The following is a 22,280-nucleotide window of genomic DNA, read 5'->3' on the forward strand; positions in this document are numbered from 1 at the left end:
GATTCTTTGGAAAGTGAGGGTAGTGAATCTTGTGTTATCATTGAAGATCGTATCACTCGATGAAGAAGTCGCTTCATTATCAACAGATACAAACATTCACACACAGATCTCTCCTCTGGAAGTACCTGAAAATAGGTGTGAATTGTCAATCATACTTTACCAGATTGTGCTATGATTTCTTTCTGAAACCCAGTGCTCTTCATTAGATCTAGTTATTACATTTCTTTTAAATACCGGACTACAGACCGTGATACTACTCAAAGCAGATGCTCAAAACCAGCAGACCTAAGGTCCATTTCTTACAGTAATGTAAAGTATATACATTACTGAAACTCAATTTAGTCATCTGGAATGTAGGAATAATAACATTTACTCTCCCCACAGTGAAATGCTTATAAGCTAAATTAGCATTTACTATAATTCATCTCAATTCTAGAAAACAGTGAATCATAGCCTTAACTTATTTTTTAAAAATGAATAAGCAATTTCATTGAGCAGGGAATAAAACTTCTGTCTTGGTTCCACCCCCCCCCCCCCCCCCAATTCCTCCAACTATCATTATTTACCAGAAGCTAATTTAGCCTATTTACAGAAAAATCAAGTCCTTTTTTTGGCTCCTCTGTGCTAGAATTAATCAGAAGCAGCATGATTCCATGTTTAATTTCAATCACAGCAGCTATTGCTTTACAAATAAATAAAACTTACAAGATTTTTATTGCTCCTAAAGAAGATGCTCACTTTTTCTTAAGGAAAATAAAAAGTAGAGTACTGGCTTCTACACAAACTTTTGTTTAATTATGAGAATACCTCAGGATATGTGTTTTCCCTTAATAAAATCCAAGTGCATAATTAAACCTGCATTTTCTTGAGAGACTTCAGCAATACCTGGCTTATCTGGAAGATGTCCAGACGTCCAGACTGGCAAGAATTAAAATGCCCATGAGAAAACAGAATTGGGGAAAGGGGTCGGTTGGAAAACAGATTATAGGTCAATGCAATCTATGAAGTCCAACCACAGAGGCAAGTGCTATGAGGTGGTACATGGAATTCCTTTTGTAGACCTGGGGCTTAGTTTATTCAAGTTGAAAAAGCTGGTTATCAATTTTCTAGCTAGATTTACTAAGACGATAGCAGAATTTAGCCCCATCTGTTAGTCCTTGGCTAGGACACTGGTGCTATTTGTTTTCCTAGCATGGCATCCCAGTCCATTTCTCACTTGCAAGCTCATGCAACAGATTGATGGTGCCAGAGAGACACTGTGAAGTGGTGCCTGCACCACGGCCAAGGGCATGGAAGAACGGATGGTTAAATCCATATGATTTCACGTTAAGAGAGGAGGAAGTAAAAAATCTGCACTGTCCAGCCCGCCTCACCCCACGCTCACAGGAGATTGCATCTAACCTTCAGTCAGCAAAACTGAGAGAGGAAGAGAGAAAACTTTGCTTTAAAGCTTTAGAGGTGCCTAAGAATACTTTCAGTTCAAGTTTTGCCCAGCCATGGGCTGGTTTTAAAACCATACAGTCAAAATAAGAGTTAGAGAGATTTTCCCCAGCTTCATAACTGGGACAAACTGCTTTGCCCTAAATAGCTTTTGCCTAAGACTTTCTCTAGTGCCCTCTTTCACAAAAACATACAGAGGGAATGGCAGTTTTCTGCAGACCCAGCTGATCTGTAAATCTGTTGGGAGAGTGCAGATTTAGTGTGCAGTGAACTTTACGTATGCTATATTAAAGTTTATACAAAACATTGCACTGAATCTACAGCCAATCCTGTAACAACGATGGGTCTAAGTCACGTTTCTCATTATAAAAGAGTACAATTTTGTACTTCATTGTCAGTTAGTATTGGTGGCAAATATGTGCTAGATTACTCCAAAATATTAAACATTTTGAGATACTGTGAATTTCATCAAAGAAAATAAACGTATTTCCAGTTACTGCCTCAGCTATTTTTGTAAACTTCTCCCCTGCTGCAGAAAAGCCTGCTCCAACTCTGATTCATTTTCACATTCCTGACTTTACTTACGTGGGCATTCCCAACAGACTTCAGAAAGGTACACATGGAGCATTTCCAAGAATGGGCCTAGGGTAAAATTCTGACAAATACATAAAATAAGTAAACTAAAAAGTAGAGGAAATATTTTCATCATTTCTGTCAATTTAGTAACATTAGTAATTTTAGTAATTTTAGCCCATCACAAAACATTATCTACATGTGACAAGTTCATCTAGGAGCACACAACAAAAAGCAGGTGTAAGAAATCAGAGAAATATATATCTAGAAATCAGTTCAATTTGTAGGTATCTATACACACAAACAATAAGCAGAGACATGTATAATATAATTCTGTCTACTACAAATTTGGCCTTTTCATATTCTGCAGCTCAAACTCTATTATAAGCTTGCCATTTCAATCCAGACCTTTGACTTCCAAGAAAAGGCTTTAGGGAAAAACTCTGTTTATATTTAGGAAAAGCTTTAAAAGGTAAAACCATCATAGAATAATATTATCTTTATCTTACTAGACTAGTCACAGAGTTCAAACTGAAATGGCATTTTATAGAAGCAATAATGTCTCAATTTGTAAATGACATGCAGGGCATCTATATTACTGCAAACCAGGGATAACGATTGCAGGATTTCCACTTCCTGAGTTGCCAAAGGGGATATTTTCATGATGGTGACACACATGGGTTTCCAAGTCCACAGCTGGCACTGACAAGTGCCATGAGTTACTAAAGACTGAACACACGTTGCACAGTGCACAAGCATCTTGATGGAAAATATATTTAATGTAAGATACCAGAGGACAGAAGAAGGAAGAAGCCCCACAGCCCTACAGACACTTCAAGTGAAGAGAAAGCATCTAGGACTTTGTATTTTCCTTCAAACAAGAAAAGACATGATTGTGTTTAAATTTCCAGCCAAGGAAAGCAAAGCTTCAGTTACTTCAATACAATTGTATGACTTCATCTTTGTCTATGAGTACCCGTGTGCCAAACCACTGTGACTAAGACTAGCTAAACAGTGACTGTTTAAAAGAATCAACTTACTTCCAATGCCTTTCTCCTGCCCACTGATCAAATCAGTCAGTCGTTCACCTGAAGATCTTCATGGGCAACATTGCTGAGCAAAATAAAAGACTGAATTACTGCCTCCAAACCCCCGTATCTGACCCTTGGTATTTGAGGCCTTTTTTGCCTTGTGAGAAATACAAAAGTCTTTTGTCTCTGAAACCACAAAGATTTGGGCTCAAACATTAAAATTGTGTGAGAAAACTTGCAAATTTTGGCTAAAAGCAGCCCCACAGAAACTTACAGTTGATTTGCTGTGTTCAGTAATTTAATCGTGTCAACCTTCTGAATACCGAACTTGGGAAACTGCTTTGTACAACTATAAAAAAATAGATATGATTCCAGACTCATGACTATACTAAAGAAAAAGCAAAGTATGCAGTATATGCAACCATTACCTCTTTTGCAAACTGCTCTGGGATTGTCAGAGTGCTGTGGTTTAAACCCAGCATGAGAGACTGAAGTCCTTGATCAGGTTAAGCACTGTTCAACAACAACTAAAACATCCGCATGTTATCCGCATTATTCTCAGACTAAAGCCAAAGCAAGTGCTATGACAGCTGCTAGGAAGAAAATTAACTCTATCCCAGCCGAAACCAGGACAGAGAGTATACAAGTTGTGGCATGCAGCAGAAGCTGTTAATGGAAAGCATTTGAAACAAAATCTGCTGGAAGTATGTAAAGCATAGGTGACAGCTGAACAAAACCCCTCATGTTGATGTACGTGTTAAACGAACTGAATTCTTAAGCTTTGGGCCCTGAGCTTTGGTTTGGACCTTCCTATACAGAAAAGCTAAGATCTGGGCTCAGGATAAGGCTCTGTACTCTAAAGGTAACAAAAAGGATTGATTTTATGCATTCAGTCCAAGGCCATGTGCTGCCCCTTCCCTGAGAAGTGACTGAGTGCACGCTGGTCACAGGTACAGGACAAAGGCATCCTCCATGTGAAACGGCAGTCCCAGGTCTTAGGTATAGAGCTGTCTGTCCTTGTCAGGGGAGGATTTGTTGCATCCCCAGCCTGCACTTCACTCTTTTCCTGGGTCTCTGGGCCCCTTGAAAAGGACAGTGCCAGGAGGAGCCCAGGAGCTGCCTGGCTTGTTCTAGCAGGCTACACCCGCCCACTGCCTGAACCACTCAGCTGTGCTGTGCAGAGGGCCACTCATCAGCACACCACCACGCTACTACAAATAGCTACTAGAAGGTCTCCTACTTCAGACTCAGGTTGGAATGCAGGTTGGGATGTGAGTAGCTTTGAAACTGGTATCCAGGAATTCCGAAATCATGAATGACATACTAAGTACCTGTTCCCTCAAATCATGGAAACCACAGTCAAAAGTGTACATTTTGAAATGCACACACAGTTGCAGCAAAGCAAATTACCACTCCTTCAGTTTACCTGTTCTGTATTCCAGGAGTTTCAAATCAATGTTAAGCAAGTTGCACTGTCTTTAAAAGCCCTTTTCTATTCTAGCTGTTTACAGTTTTCTACTGGTAAATATGGGAGAAAAGATGAGTGATTTGTGAACGCTTACTTTAAAAAGTCAAACAACATATTAAAACAATAGTTCATAGTACGGTGAAATAGAGTTAAGCAGACCATTTTCACAGTGATTTTTATAGAAAGAACATGCATAGGTTTTTGACAGGAAAAAAAAATCTCAAGATGAAGAGAGCCATGTGTATTAGATGTTGTTAAACCTTTATTTGTCCTAAACCAAAAGATAAAACTCGTTCTGTTAGAGATCTATATAAAATCTAAAAGGAGAGATGAAAATCACAGCTTTTCAACCTCAGTAATTTCCCTTTACAAATATTCTAAGATGAGATTGAGTGAAACCTTTCACCAAACTACATCCTCAAAACCAATACTATTTCCAGTCTCTGCTAATGTGAGAGCAGGTAGTGCTGATCAAATGACAGAAAACCAATCAAGTAGCAAGACGCATCTTGCTGTTTTCTTGAATGTCTATAAATGCACTGCTTTCAGTAACAGTCACACACTTCCTTAGCCACAGGCCTAATTGGCATCACTTGCCCGTGGCTGCTTAGGCAATTGCAATGACCCAGGTTGTGCAAGCAGATAACGAGTCCCTGAATTGACTAAGGAGTGTCAGAACGACAGAAGGAAAAATTGGCTAAGGGAGCACATCAGCAGCTGTATGTGCATCCTCAGGTGGTGCTCAAGGAGAATGTGTATTTTAATTTATAGCCCATTTGCTGCAAAAGCATAGAAGTTTAAGATCTGCCATGGAGTACAATATGGCAATCCAAGCAAAGGAAAGGAAAACAACTTTTCTGTATTTCTGAGAACAAATAGCTGTCTCTACCATCACATCATTGTTTTACTATTACCAGCTAATACAACAGCAGACAGAAAGTGCAGCTGCGGTCCACAGAATATTTGGCATTTCTGGCCCAAGCATAATCCCTCATGTAATGAAAAACCTATTTCTATTTCTGCATCCTCGCTACTCTTCATACTGAAGAGGCTTGCGTCTATCTCCCATTTATTGAAGCTTATTCTTCATCTAGACAGCCAGGACTGGTTTGTACTAGAAATTAGGTTTTAAATCACTATTTTTCTATTATTTATTTTAGGATTTTCAGGAAGCCTTCAGAGGTGCAGAAAAATTCTTCTTGTTGAAAAAGACCCTAACGCTCTTAATGAACCAAGCCCAAAATCCCTGACCCATGTTAAAGAACTTTGATGTTTTTAAAGTTCAAAATAAACTGTCTATAAAGACAATAACATTATTTTAAGAGTTAAAATGACATAAAAATGTTAAAAAAGAAAAAAAAAGTTAGAACTCCACATGCAAAAGCCAGACTGATCACATCCCTGAGCTTTTCTTAATGAGCAGGCTCCATTATGGGCTCTTCTTTCTCTTTTCTCGTGTCTTTGGAGTTTTGCATTTCAGTGATTAATGGAGTTGCAATCTGTAGAACGGGATATATATGAAGAAAGAAACAAGGTGAAATAAACTTTTGGCTCAATAAATCTTATGGGCCTAAATTGCATCTGTTTTCTCTTTATGCTCTCTGCTGCCTTGTGGCCACTTTTAACATGATTCTCTATTTTTAGGTCCCAGCTCTGCATCACATTCTTATAAATGTGCATGGTTCTCTCCTTGGAAAAGACCTTAGATGTTATAGGCATACTAACCCATTACTGCAAGCTAAATGGGACTATGATGCTGCATTGCCTTTCTCTGGAAAATGTTAGCGTGCCTGCTGTGAAATTGTTTAACTTCTATTTCACTTTAAAGTATCCTGCATTTACCACAGACCAGCAAAGATGTTGTAAGTTCATATCTATCGTTGTATTACCTTGGGATACTTGCTAGGTACTCCTGATATTTTTCCAACATCTATTAATTTTCTCAGCATATCAAACACTATTTTCCCCTCTTTAAAGACTTCTAATAACTGAGCACAGAAATCCTCCAGCAACAGTACATTCTTACAGAAGTATCTCCTTTCTTCTGCAAAAGAAAACATTACCCTCACAACTCCAATTCAGTTAAGAGAGATTTCAGCTGTTGGGGCCAAAACCTGAGTTTGCTGCTAAACCACATGCCTTGGATCCAAATAGCTCCCCTAGAATTACTCTCTGTGGTTTCATGGTTCCCGTATTTAGGAGGCATAGTTGTAGCACCAAGTTCCTGATTTGTAAGTGAAAATTGTAATCTTGTTCTTCTAACTACAGAGAATTATTTCAGTCACATTGGCAAATCTTTTAATAGTAGCAGGGTGGCTTTACACTTGCTGTTGGTACAACTACACTGAAGTTGCTTTATGCAGCCAAATTAGGATACTGAGAACCAGCAGTTCATGCCTTCATAAACTGAAGTAGCCATGGATAGGCTACTGTCTTCCTCATGTAATTCTTCAGTCTCTGATTACTACATCAGCTATATACAGTCATCTGCACCTTACAGAAATCAGGAAGTCTCTTGCAGGATAAATCAGTAAATTGAAAGAAGAAGATGCAAATATACAGAACATATGATGCAAGACTAGTGCAGTGCACTCAGATTTAAACAAAATGATGTTAACATACATGTACAAGCAGCATGTTATTGATAGACTGACCGACCCTTCAAAGAATCTGGTCTAATCCAGGTCAATTCCTGCAAGGCAAATGAAGTGCTGCAGAAAGAGAGTATACCTTCTCATCCAGCAAATGGGGAACCCATTCCGCCACATTGGCATTAATATGTGAAGACTGCTTCTATTCTGTGGCTTTCCTCAGACAGTATTAGTAAGAGAAATGTTGGAAGAAATCAGCTGATCAACCAACCAGCAAATTAAAAAAAAAAAAAAAAATTTTAAAATTAACTGCAGCAATATTATGCATTATGCATATTACCTTTTAAAAATTAAACATGACAGAGGGGGATAAATCTGGATATCCCAGAGAATAAAACAAACTAAACCCAGAGAATATTTAAAGTTTTAGGTAAGGTTCTGCAAGATCAACAGAAGAGAACGCAATTCCTTCCCATTCAGGAGCTATATTAATACAAATGCTTGTCTTTTCTAGTAATTATTTAGTAATAGCCAAGACAAAGACATTAATAGTGTCTAATAATCACACAGTGGGGCTCAATAGTGATTCTCTCATTATCAAATCTGCTCAAGATACAAGTCAAAACATGATTTTTCTAACTAACTACATTCTTCATTTTGGCCTTGTACTTTAAGCTTCTGATGTCAGAAAAGATTATGAGAAAAGAAGTAGGACAGAATTTCCTGAATATTAATAAAGTATATATGCATCAGTCAAAAAAAGGATGCCTCTCCTTCCTACACCCCTCAACCTATTAAATAAAATAGATTTTGGCTCGCCTATACTCATCATGGTCAAATTCTGTTGTGGAAAGCAAACATTCGTTCATGCTCAGTGAAAGGACTCCATGTGTTAGAGTATAGCACTCACCATTATTCAGGAAAAAAATGCCTCAAATCACTAGAAATGGGAAAAACTCCTTGCAGTGGTACAAACCAGGGACTGACTGGCTGGGGAGCCGCTCCACATGAAAGGAACTGCTCCGGTTATCCCAGTGGACAGAGCACTAAACATGAGCCAGCAACATGCCCTAGCAACAAAGGTGGCCAGCCATATCCTAGGCCGTAGAAACAGAAGCATGGCCAGGAGACTGGAGGAGATGAGTATCCCTATCTGCTCTGCACTCAATAGAGTGCTTCTAGGATAACTGCATCCAGTTTCAGGCCTTTCAATACAACAAAGCCATCAATAATCTGGAACAAGTCCAGGGGATACCAACAGGATGGCTGGGGCTGGAACACATGCTCTGGGAGGAGGGGCTGAGAGAGCTCGGTTAATCTAGTCTGGGGAAGATTAACTACTCTAGCCTGGGGGCTTAAAAGCAGCCTGCTGGTACCTACAGCTCATCAAGAAGATAAAGCCAGGGTCTTCACACTGGAACATGGCAAGAGGATGAGACATGAAGTGTATACATTAAAGCAATGTGGAGGCTGGATATAAGGAAATACTTCTTCACTGTGAGGACAGTCAAGCAGTGGAACAGGTTGCCCAGGAAGGTGGTGCAATCTCTGTCCTTGGAGATCTTCAAGACCAGACTGGGCTTCAGAGATGATCCAGGTTTGAGCAGATGACTGGACTAGAGACTTCCAAAGGTTCCTTTCAACCTGAATTATCCTACAACTTTGTAAATATAAATCTGGAGCACAAAACTTGTCCGAGGGATCAGATAGGTTTCCACAGAAGATGCTATTTTTCCCAATTTTAACTACAAGGCTAAAAAGAATTAACAAGGCACTACATAGCATGAATATGGAGTGCTAGATATTCAAACTCGCTGACCTTGGTAAGCCAAAGACTTTATTACTGGACATACAAAATATATAAGATGGCTGGCATTTTTGTGTCTGAGTAGTGACATAAGCAGGCAACTCAAAGTATGATGCAGCAAGACTACAGAGAATTAAAGCCTGAATAAGCATAAGCTGAAATGAATCTGAAAACTGTTTCTTAAACAGTTTCTTAAATTACTGAAAAGAGATAATGTCACCACATTATACTATATGGCGAGTAAAGTTTTCTGTCATTTCACAGTGATGTGTCATTTCCCTTCCCACTGTTCAACTTCTTTTACTCCGTAATTTCTGTCATGTGTTACCCTGTCTTATTATTTTCACAACCGGAATTTAATTTCTATTTTTATCTTTTGTCTTCCTGCCAGTTCCTTGAACATTCTCTTATCTCTTTAGTACACTTAAGTATTTTTTATTTGTGTTTTTTTTTTCATGGCTTTCATAATAGTGTTGTAAAAGCTACATTATCCACCCTTATAAAAGCTATGTCACACTTTTCAATCTGATATTACCCCACTGAGCAATAGTTCTATTCCAAAGGCAAACATGCACTTCTACATTTAAATGAATAAAATGCACAAGTGTGCTAAGTGCAAATCAACACAATGAGTTATTAAAGAAGCAGAGCAACAAATAATAAATATGAATGAACCAATAAATGATCAACTGGTGATATCAACATAAATAGCTGCTAAAAGAGCAATGTTTACCTAGGGATATTTTACACTAATACTGAGCACTGACTTTTCAGAGAGAATGACCACAGGTTTACTTGACAGTTATCTCTGACTTGGCAAAATATAATCTTCACTACTCCTTATGTTCACCCTTCCCCTGAAAACTGGTCTCCTCTCAGTCTGTGGGGTGGGTTATAAAGCATGTCTCGCTAAAGCATCTCAAAACTTTTCCATCATTTTACCCCCTGACTCCCTGCAAGACCTGTTTTGCATCCAATTATCTCTGCTATCTCTTTGCCCTGACAAGACTTTATAGACTTCTAAACAAATTCATAATATTCAGTACTTGCAGTGAGGAAAGTGAGAATAGCCTCTGTTATGGAGCCGTTACAAAATCCAGGCTATTTTCTAGTTTGAGCATGGTAGGGCAACGACAGTGCATGTGAAGCACAGCGTGTGCTTTGCAACTCAGGAGGAGAAAAAGGAAAAAAATACATTTCCAGCTTAGCCATTGCTATCCTATCCTATCACGTTGCTCATTTTTGTGATACTAACCTCTCCCATGCCACAGGTTTTGAGCAGTGCAGCATCAGCTAGGCAGTTACATTACTTAAGTGCACAGTGATATTTTAACAGCTTCTGGGGAGCACTACCAGCATCTGTCAAAAATGCTTTCTCAGACCCATCCTAGATTGTGTTGTGCAATATATATTAGAAACAAAGCAGAAATGTGCCCCCCAAACCAGAACTGCAATATCACAGAAAAGAAAACATCCTCTTGGTCTCCTGGTTCTTGCCAAGGTTTTGGAGTCCGTTCATTCAAATCGGTAGCTAAGCAGAAAGGGTTTTCAATTTCAAGTGATAGCAGTTTGTGAGTTATGGAAACATTAGTCTCACTCTGGTTTCAAGTGCTGAGGTTTACTGTATGAAAATCCTCAAAAAAGTCAAAGAGAATTGCACAAGCTGATAAGACTGCTCCTTCACACTGAAAGGTACCTACTTCCATTATCTCTGAGATCTCTGCTAGGCAAAACAATATGTACACTGGGGGTTTTTTGGGGAACAAACCTGTAAATCAAGTTTTTATGTTTGACTCAGGAAAAGCACAAGCAAACTATACCCAACTAATTTCACATGAAGGTCCTCATGTTCTTTGTGGTATTATGCACATACAGCAGCTGGAGCATTTTGTCTCTAGAAAAATTGTCTCCTCCACATAATGAATCTCTCACACCTTTGGACTGTGGAATAGGACACATGCTAGGCTAAAAAGCCACATCTAAAGTTCCTGGAGCCAAGCTCCATGATTCCCAGCATTAGTGCCTACTTTTCTTATGGAATGGGGCCAGATGATTTTCCCTGAAAGGCTCAAAGCCTCTCTTCTCAGAGGTAGCATCAGACAAGCTTACTGAGCTACTGCTACTCTTCTCTGTCTCAGATTGACCGATATCAGTCAATACGAATCACTGTACATGTGACATTTAGAATATGACAGGCATATTCTAAAATTTAATTATTGCTCCTTCACTGACACCTATTTTCAATGCAAATGTAAGAACAGACCCTTCTGTCATCAGTTAATCCTGCAAGATGCAGAGCTCTCTCGGTTTACATTGATTTCAAGTGAATCTGATAGCAGTGATTGGCAGCCAGATGACCTCTGTCTCTCAGAGGTTCCATCTTTGCATGATTTTCCCTTTTTCCAATCTCAGTTTCCAAAATGTCTAGCGTTTTGATTTCAGTGAAGTCTGGACAAAACAAAGTCAGCGGTTTTCTGTGTCTACAAGTAAAAACCCACAAATGCAACGTAAGAAATCACATGAAATGTTAAGTTGCAATTTGTCAAAAACAACTGGAGAAACAAAAATCAACTGATACACCAGCTAGCCACTTGAGCAAAATGTTTTGATTAATCCTGATCTGTGGAATCAGGGTCAAAAAGACAATTGGACTTATGAGTGGACTAGATTACAAATATGCATGAGAAATTACAAATATGAATGAACAAGAAACTGAACACAAGCACCTACATTAGCAAATATCTGACTCATTTGTGGGAAGAAAATAATTCAAGTTGATCTCAACACCTGAAGAATACAATTTTATGCAAATTGTGGCATCTCCATATATTTGACGCAGGGTGAAGACAAGGCTTCTATTTCCAAGTCTATTTTTTCAGAAACCCCATAAATTTTATTTTCTGTCACAGAGACAAATGAAAACTTTTGTGTCTACAAGCGAGATAACCAAATAAACTAACTGTTATTTGCCTATATGTCTTGTGTTCCGTATGCAGCTATTTTTCAGGCTTGAATTTTAAATATATGTAATAAAAATATATATAAATAAATATAGAATAATAAAAAGAAAAGGATATTTTCATTTGCTTAATTAACTGCCAGACCCTTTGGCAATTCAGCCCTTTCTGTAGCACAGAAGTGAATATATTATTTTAAGTTTATGCTACATGTTCACTGAAGATGTAGTGCAAGCATGCGATTGTTATAATTTCTTTCTGTCATTTTCCTTTTATTTTTCCTGTATCTTCTTGCACATAATAGGAGTAGATAGAATACATCAATACCCTAAAAGTTACCAGTCTGAGTCTCCAGACACTATCTTCAAGTAGGGCATCTTTAAACCTTATAGCTTCTTAGTTTCTACAGGATATAATAGTTTGGTGGGGTTGGTTTGTTTGTTTTACCCAAAGCAAGTCTAAATACTTTAAATTACCACATTTTTAATGTACTGACATGTTGCTGGTCTGATGTTCTTTGATGCTCAAAGTTAGATTGGCAGAAATCAGAGAGAGCAGCACAGAGGCTTACAGAAATGTGATATTCATGTTTGGCAGCAATTACTTTGTGAAAAGCACAAGGTGACTTCTCTTTTTCCTCTCCTTCCCTTTTTTTTTTTTTCATATCTTTTCCCCTCCAAGTTTGGCATGAATCTAAAGAACGAAAAACTAATTTGACATGACAAATGCTTTCATCACTCCCCTAACCTCTGAAGTGAACACTCTGACAAAGACAATATGTGCACTATATGCTTTCCTTTTGACACTTTATAAATTACTTTCTTGTAACTGGGTTTTACCACCAGTCCAATATCTTCAGGATGTCCTAATTTGAATGGCTGGTTCTACATTCTTCATATGTCACCCCTGGATAATAGCAATAACTCCTGGGCTTTGTGAAATGACGTATGCCTCAAACGGGATCGTAGGACAATTTTATTTACACACTGCATGCTGGAATTTACCAAAACGTTGTACAATACTACCAACTTATACTCTGCATTTCATTTACATCTGCCTGCTGAAGAAACAGGGAGAAGTGATAAACATGGCTTTAACTCAGCAGACAACATTTTGTATACCATGTAAGGAAAGAATTAACTGAAGTGATTTTTTCCTGTTCTCTGCTATTGAAAACAGTGTAACAGTCAGACATAGAAACATCTTCAAATGCACTTTTTCATGGAAACGACCTTCAGAGGAAGATTTAGGAGAAATCAGATACTGATCGGCCCATAAAGGAAGAGTCTATCTAAAAACGTAAACTTCGGTGGTATTTTATGAACCACCAATCTACATGTTTCTTAAAAAAGAAACCCCAAAGTTTTGTTCTAACAAGACATATTGTCATTATTTTGAAAAATGTTTCACTTCTTAAAATCTCACTAGTGTCTTTATTTAACATCACTAATGTACCATGGCAAAAGATTCCAAAGGTTATTATGCATTTATTATTATAAATTTATTTTAAAACTTTAACCATACTGTCTTTTCATTTCACTGTGTTTTTATTTGTGTGTTACCAGAAAGGCAATAGGAATGCCTAAACAATTCTAAAAATATTTATTCTTTTCTCTCTGTTATGATACTTTTTTTGCTTGTCTCTTTAAATAACCCCTCATTTGGTATTTTTTTCATGCCACCCATAATCTCTGGCATGTTCTCTGGAAGTCCCACAGTTAAATGTGGACTATATCTTCAGTGACCTATCCGTATGAATTTCTCCATCTCTTTTAATATAGGAAAATACATTTAAAAATCCTGAAGTCTGAGAGAACTTCTAAGTATTCTTCCAATATAATTTACCTCATATTTGCCAGCATTGCCTTTTTCATTTAGTCCTGCAATAGTATTGATTAGCATCGATGTGATCATCTTCACACAGCCTAGATATATTGACAAACCTAAGTAAAACAGGATTATTCACAGAATTAATTGCAGCTATTTTCTGGTTTTGATGTATACTCATTCTTTACTGTGTATGGAACAGAGCTTGCGCAGGTAACTTCTCGTTATTTAATCCTTGAGCCAACACTCTCTTTCTAAAACCTGCTTACTTGTGTTTACTAGCCAGCTCTACTGAACTCATCATTCTTTAGTCAAAAACTTCTGTCAAAATGGATCACTTATGCCATTACTTGAAATGATAGATCATTCATCAATTATTAAGAGTCAATGCATTATCTTACATTCTCTCTTGTCTTAGTATATAAAAGTGTATAAAGCAATAGCCATGTTGCAAAGCTTTGCTTTAGATTACAGTAACCTAAATACCAAGGAAAAATATGTTTCATAATCCATCACTTCAAAGTTATGCACATGATTAAAAAACTCAACTTGCGGTATATCATTCCCCATGTGCATAATCACTCAAACAGAGAGCTGTTTATGATAAGTGTCAAGTTCAATAAATCATGTGCTTTCCAATCTTTTTATTTATATATCAAACTAAGCCTTCTATTCTCCTGTTGGCACTGTAGCATTGCATATACTGGGATGTAGGTCTGGCCTAAAGAGACAACCACAATAAAACAGCCAGCCAGCTCTCTCTTACTGCTGTATACATTAATTACATATGGAAGCTCATTAGTAGGAAAAGTAGGTTTTCCTTAGAAAACAGTGTCTATGCTGTTGAGTGAGATAGGGAGAAAATTCAGTACATCTTTATAGGTCTTTTGAGCACTAAATGTGAGATTAGATTCAGACATGAACTAAACCCCACACAGAATAGGTCTGGAAAGTATCAACAAGCTACCATAATTCCAAAATACTCAGAGACCTAGAGAGTTTGTGCAGCATCTCATTGTCACCAACATATTGTCAGAGGCACTGTGAAAGGTGTAAAATACAGAGCTAGTTTGAGTAGACACTTACAAAACCTCCAGAACAACAGAGAAGGAGGGGGGTACCCGGGGTAGTGGGGTGCCAAAAAATAATTGCATGAAGACAAACATAATAACAGAAACATGTTAAAAAAAATCTTGAAAGACCACAGAAAGAATGAAGACACGGTGTGGTCAGTATTCATATACTGATCCTGGGAAATAAGCACAACATTTAGAGTTTCCTTTCTATGTTTTTGCCGACAAAATACTAAGGAAGTGTGGAATACCGAAAATAACAGCGCACAGAATGGAACTATCTATTTAGATCTAACACCACTAGGAATTTATTCACAAAGATACAGACTAAGAACTATTAAATGCCAGGAGCTTCTGTTACTTATAGGGAGCCACCCACCAGCACAAAAATCACAATTTTTTCCAAATATTTTTTTAATACATGGTAGTACAACAAAAACATCATTATATCACCCACTGTTTGGACCATCTATGAGAGATGTGTATACGACACCCAAAGTTAACACTGTGCACTGAGAATCCTGAATCGATTTCTTGCTTTCTCTGCTCTTATGACAGTGAACAGGAGGTGAATGTTTTATTTTACCTCAATCATCAGTATAACGAATAATAATTTTCTTTGCTCATTATGAACACAAATCTGTGTAACAGATTGACCATCCTAATACCTGCTGAATTTTTACTTGCTGACATAGCCGTGTGATAGAGAAAACACTGCCTTACCTATGAAATATGCCAGCAGGATGGCAAGCAGGACCGCAGCAGCAATTGCAGATAAAGCGGCACATTTCCAGCTACAATACTTGGAGGGTTTCTTCAGCTTGAACGCGTTCCTGGAGAATGTATTTCTAGGTAACAGTCTGGGAGGTGGAGTATAAACTGTTCCTGAGGTCAGCGGGTAACCAGGGGAAGAACTACTGAACAGTGGAGTAGTTCCAGAAGATGTCTTGAACAAGAAATGCCTGAAAAACATAAAATGGAACATAGTGTTGCAGTTAAGACAGAATACCTTCTATTCTTATTCCATCCCAGCTATGATAATGTGTTAAATTCAACTAAAAAGGATTTTGTATGAAGAAATAAGGAGATGAAAATTCTCAGTCTTTCCTACCAGAGCTTAAGAACTGTCGCTAAACCACAGCGTCAGGATATCTGCTTAATCCTTTCTGTACTTAGATGCAACTTGACCAGCTAAAACACCAGCATGACTGATGAGGTGTCACTGAGTACCAGTTGAGATTGCACCTGTAAGATGTGCAAGCAGTCTAGTAACAAAGCCTGTATTCAGAAGGGATGTGACTATCAATTCCTTTTGGCCAGTCTTCGATTAGGACAAAGCAGGGGAAAAAAAAAAAAAAAAAGAGAGACTTCAACTGCCCATACATTTATTAAGGCGAAAATAAAGTACAAAATATACTGTCTAACAAAACCTCAGAAAATGCTGCCAACACATTCCAGATAGAGGAAATGGAAAACACAAACTAGAAGACTGGTTTCTTTAGGTTTACTTCTCCCAGGAAGAACTGACTACAGGCATGTTCCCAATAAATGATAAAAAAGGGAGAAGCACGGAATAAAGGCAGTGGTCTTCAATAAGGCCACTTGTTGAGAGAAAAGAGCTTTGAAGATCCATCCCTATTCCTTCTCAGCTCTGAAAAATAAGTGTTTCTTGGAATCAATGAGAATGAAGAACTCAGTATTCTCCAAAACCACACCCCAAGTCTTGCTTCAAATGTAGAAATGTTTAACAGTTTTATTCAAATCAGAATCCTGTATGTCACTCTCAAACCACCTGTTAGGACTCCAAAACCAATTTCAGTCACAGTTTATTACAATTATTTGGATGTTTGAAACTGAAATGTGTTTCCTAAGCATGTTTTCCAACCCATCATCATGCATGTGCATACTTCCAAGCACAGAATTTACTGCATACTTATTATACAGAATAACGGAGATGATTTTAAAGATCATTAAAGCATTTGTTTTGAAATGAAACCCACAGCATAATAAATTGCATAGAATTTGCATTCGGGTAGAAGACAGTAAAAGGAAGGCCGGCTAGGTTTCTTAGTTTTATGATTGAACATTCGCATTTGAAGGCAGTCTCTGAAATATGGTCTTGGTTTTAATGCAGTCATTAATAAACTCTATTAATAAGCATGAAAAATCCCTTAGTTTGACACTACCTTTGTTATTGTGTGGTTTCTTAAAACCCCAAATGACCTCGTACATCCCTTACAACAATGATCAAGATTTAGTTTGTTTCAGAAAGTATTTCAGTCACCTAAGATATTGCTGGTCTTCACTGCCATAACTGTATACTTGTGCTTTGGAGACACCGTAGGAAAAAACTTGAGACATACAAGTACACAATCAGAAATGGCTTTCAAAGCCTCACTAGTTCAAGTAGATTAATTCTGTGTTTTATTTTGGTTTTATAAATGCAGTATTTGTGAAGCAAAGCAGCAGAATTAAAAGGGAATATTCAAACCAGTTATGTAATAGAAACATTCTGTCATTTTGTTTTTCAAATAAAGTTGCCCTTCTTTTTTCCTTATCAGTGAGGCTCATTAGACATTAGAATTGCTTCTTTTCTGCACACTGTACACAATCTATGAGAAAACACCGTAAAGGCAAATGCTAAAAGGTTTTCCCCCTCTGAATTACCTAGCCTTTTAAATTAAAAAAGACCCAGTTACAAGAAAAGAAGAAATAATGGAAGTCTGATTTCACGAACACTTAATTTTAACTGTTTCTTTACTTTGCAGCAGCTGAATTAAAATAATTGTTGGAAAAATGCTGCTATTGGGCTGGTTGTGTTATGCTAGATCTAGCGACACTTCTGTTCCTTTTGTCTGGTTAGAACCTGATCAACTCTTGTTAGCAGAAGCAGTTTTAGTCCTTTCTGCTTGCTCTGTGGCACTGGCAACACAATTCCACTTCCGTAATAGGAACTAGGGATTGAAGTGATATGGAACATGAGGAAGGAAAAAAGGAAGGCCAGAAGGAAGAGAGATCTGGTGAGGTAAAGTCAGGTAGGAAAGCCCATCTCTCTCGTTCAGGTTCTGCATCTGCCTGAGCCTAGGACCACCTTCTCCTCCTAAATCCTCATGGCATGAGCAGTCCTTTCAGGTTTGGACCCAAGAGTCTACAACAGACAGTTCTTACAGTTCTTTCCTTGTTCTAGCCCCAAAGCAGATCTCACAGAATCAAATTGGAAATTGCAGTCCTTGGCACTGCCTTTATCTGCAATGTCAAGGTTTTTAAACCCAGGAATTTTATGTCCTCTTTAGCTGAGAAGGCAGCTACAGTACCAACAGAATTTTTAATATAAAGCATTGTTAAAGTAAACTCAGATACATAATGAAACTCTACTCCCATTAAAATTGAATTAACGAATATCTAGATATAGTTTAATAGAACATGTCAATCATATACTGTTTCGTGTGAGAAGAAAAAAAGTAGAAGAAAAAAATTAGTTCCACAGTGATCCACTTTGAGATACATAAAGAATATAAAGAAAACCAAAATACTTATCCATGCAAACATAATCTCTATTATATTGTTAAAACTGATCCAAACTTGATAGAAGCAAGAAAGGGCAAACGAAATGGATATGGGGAATGGTGTCATTCATAAAGCAAAACCAGAAAAAATATCATTGGATAAACTCTGAATTTTGTCATACCTGCAACTCCTACCCATGTATTCTGAAAGCTGAAACTTTGTAAGAGGACATCTAGCAAAGTAGTAACCATGAGAAGGTAGCACACCATCTTCAAGGGCAGTAAGTCTACCTTCAGGAGCTTGAAAAAGACATTTCACTAAAGATATGTTCAATATCCACCAAGCCATTGTGGAAAATTGTCACTGCATTCAGAAGTTGGAAACCAGAGTAGCAGAAATACCTTAAGTTATAGTAAAGCACACCAGAAAGACTGAGAACATAATGGACAAAACACTTGAACCCCCAGAGTTTTAAGTATAGATTCAGCTACTAATAGAAATAAATTGACTTGTCTCAAGTCTATCCCTAAAACCAATGATCTATAGCTATATTTTTATGTGGGATTCGACATGCTCTGGTACAACCAATTGTCTGTGGGCCCAAGCTGCGCAGAGAGAACATAAGCATTTATCAACATTAATTACAGTCTCACAGTGGTAACACTGGGAGGTACAGTACAATGACTGCTTATGAAAAGAAATGATCTTATTTGTACTCATTCACTTGATTTGAAATACCTTCCATATTAGAATTAAAACCCATGTATATTCTCTGTCTTACCTGTTCACCTATCAAACACTATTAAGAAAACCACATTTTCTACCTCACAATTAGCATTAATAATTTGATGTAGATTTGGACTAGATTTCTATTTTGAAAACATGGGAGTAAATTTGCTAATTCTCAGCCTAGTCTCCCTAATTCCTATGCATGCTGAAGACATTCCTATGCTGGAAAATTACAAAAGATGACTGTCAGTATATGGTGATTCAGTAATGTATGCGTCCATGAAAGCTATGAAAGGAGCCTGCATGCTGCTCACAGGGAAGAAGTGAACCTTGCAGCTCGCTCAGTGCTCTCATCTGCTGCTCTGCAGCCTCCTGGGCTGTAAAACGCACCCCCCGGTTTTTGAGCAGCGCGTGTTGCTGATGCGTGGGACCACCGACACCAGGAGAAAGGTGACATCTCAGAAAGCAGAGTTTGCAAGGGGACATTTGTCCACAGTGCTGGGGACTTAATGATAAATGGAAAAAGCTATATTTTGCTTTCTTCATTAAGTCAGAGCTCTCTACAGCATTTATTTTCCCACAGGTCAAAAGGAGCTCTGGTGTTCAGGGAATACTGGTCTGACAGAGACTGTATTAACTTCCATAATCTTTGAGAGAACAATCTCTGGTTTTTTTCCCCTCCTTTCTGGCCAGATTGTCATGGCAGCACACTGCAAGAATGAGTTGAGAAAAAAAAAATGGGTTTTGCGAGGAAAAATGTAATAGAAAGGAAGAAGATACTTTCTAACATAAATTGCTTCTTCCCCTCCACATGCTATCCTAAGCTTATTCTGCAAGAAAAAAATACAGAAAGCTGTAATGCTTAAATTGTCTCTTTTTTTTCATGTTTCTTTTCATAGGTTTTTAGTAGTAATTAATAAATAGAACTAGAATAGTAACAGCTCAGTTTAATGGTTCTAGGACTTAAAAAATATCTTCAAGCTGTGGTAAAATCGCATCTGTATAATTTCATTGGACATTTACGCTTAGCAGAAAAAAACAATGAATTATAGAACGTAACATGCTGGCTTTCATTGGGAGAGAAAATAATCTTCTGTAGTCTTCTAACTCCTCTAAAAAAGTAGCCATGAGTCATTTTATGTCAGTGGAAGAATCAAAGTGGCTGCCAAATTCAGACAGTGAGGTTTTATGGCAGTTTTCCAACTCAAATACAGAAATCCCCCAACATGGAGGAAAACTACAAGCTGTTCCTATGCCTTTTTTGCTGAAATGACCTCTGAGTGTTAGACTGGTGCAAGGTTGGTTACCTGTGTAAGGGCTTCTCAATCTTTCCCCAAATGAGATTTAATTGCATATTCTTGTTCTCAGGTTCTCACAGCAAAACACAGGATTATCAGCCAGGCTTATACAGCTGAGGCTTCACTGGTGTGGTAAAATTGCACAGGTTTGACCCTTTTTAGCATCTAGAACACAGGGACTTGGGTATCCCCCAACTGCACTAAACTTAGCAATAAAGGTTTAAAATGTATAGTTAAAAGAAATTGTCAAATCCCATCAAATCTCCAGACTAAACTCAGTAAGATAGATTTTTCAGTGGAAATACACACTGTATAAATGAACCGGCCATCATACACAAGGGTGCCTGTGTGCACCCCCACACCCAAATGCCTGTTGCAGACAGAGTACAGCCCTCATACAACACACTATTTCAGTGCTTTTCAGCCTCCTGCAGATAATCAATTTGTAACTCGCTGTGCATGGTGCAGGAACTAAGGACACTCTATTAGGCACGGAAACAGTAATTCATAATGAACCCATCGATACCAATGGGACACTCCTATTGACTGTAATGTGACTCTGAACCTCGCAGCAGCCACTTAGCCTCCAGCACAGCTCTAATGCCAGCTCCCCAGCTCTTGAAAGGATCATGATTCCTTAAAGGCTGGGTTCTCCCCATCCCCAGGCAAAGTCATCGGGAAAATGCAGGGTGTAAAGCAGAGTGCCATGGGTGAGCACCAGACTCGCTTGTCACCACCATCTCTGCACTCTTAACAAAGACACAGTTGGACACACAAAAGCACAGTAATTGAAAGCTGCCTGACAGGATGGTAGGATGTTTTACAAAAAGGCAGGTGCCAGCCGTTGGCCACCCTCATCTGTCATATTATTAAACAAAGCCAAATAGGCAATGTTCCCAAAGCTGCAATTGAAAAGAGAGAATAGGTAAAACGCAGGTAAAACATGTATTGTCCTGCAGCTGCACTGTTAGCTCTGTTCTGGATACCTTTTTACAGAAGAATCTGCTTTTCATCTGGAATATGTTAACTGAGATACTGTTGGATAAAGTTTTTATAACCTGTCTCTCTCATCCCTACTGTGAGCTCCATGCTGGAGTGCTCAGCTGTGTCCCCAGCCTGGCTCTGGTACCTCCCAATGGCACAGCCTTGGGCAGCTGCTCAGAGAGCTGCTCAGCTGGGACAAAGAGCTGCAAGAGATTCTGTAGAAAGATCAGGTGAAAAATATGGAGAGAGGAAGGATTGCTGAGGTGGGGATCATTAGTAGCTTAACAATTTGAAAGGGATCACAGCCACATGGAAAGGCATAAAATCTGTCAGGGGAGACCCGGGAAGGCAAGCAAGGATGCATTGGGTCAAATGGCTGCTGTTGATGGAGCTCATGGCACACAGCAGCCCGGTGACCCTAAGGAGCTACAGGGGCCACCTCTTACCTTACTGACTGATGACTGTGTGGCCAAAAAAGATTCTGGGTGCCCTGCAAGAAGGTGGTGAGCACGCTCACCCAGCTTGCCAGCTGGAGTCCAGTAAGCTTTTGTGTGAGCTAGCCAGCAAATAATTGCTTTGCCCTTTAAATTTATGTTAATCTTTCTTCACAATTGTTTGTTCTCCAGGAATGGATCAATGAAACTGCTAGTTAATGCCCAGTGAAGAGTAACAGGAACAGCTACATACATAAACACAAAACAGCAGTTACTTTGCATATGTACTTCCATTAAACGGGAACAGGATCAAGAATGCAGATATCACAAGATTTGGGCAGCCCTGAGCCAGCTCAAACTATAGGACTTTTCCTTTTCTAAGTGGAAAAACTTGAGTTTTTTCTACTGTAAAGTTCTGAGTAGTATGTTGCACAGTGCAGACAAAGGGATGAAATCCAATAATGCACCACATTTGTTATTCTGGTAATGATAAGAATGACAATATTTTGCATTTCAATAGGTCCTTTCATTTTTAGCTTTCCACATCAGTTCATAGAATCT

At 38.3% G+C, this 22,280-nt stretch overlaps 1 protein-coding gene across 23 annotated transcripts in view; it reads right to left on the reverse strand.

Annotated features, from left to right (window-relative positions):
* The window catches only part of TENM2 (teneurin transmembrane protein 2), a 689,309-nt gene that overhangs the window by 152,938 nt on the left and 514,091 nt on the right, over positions 1-22,280 (reverse strand). For 22 of the 23 annotated variants that reach the window (XM_030503751.1, XM_030503752.1, XM_030503763.1 and 19 more), the window contains one exon: positions 15,491-15,729. In XM_030503751.1, coding sequence (XP_030359611.1) covers positions 15,491-15,729 — 239 coding nt within the window. Of the gene's footprint in view, positions 1-2,025; positions 2,096-3,053; positions 3,060-15,490; positions 15,730-22,280 lie in introns of those variants that run through there. The other variant, XM_030503774.1, reaches the window with a different exon arrangement.

Source organism: Strigops habroptila, chromosome 12 (assembly GCF_004027225.2).
Source record: "Strigops habroptila isolate Jane chromosome 12, bStrHab1.2.pri, whole genome shotgun sequence".
In the NCBI taxonomy this organism is placed as follows: domain Eukaryota; kingdom Metazoa; phylum Chordata; class Aves; order Psittaciformes; family Psittacidae; genus Strigops; species Strigops habroptila.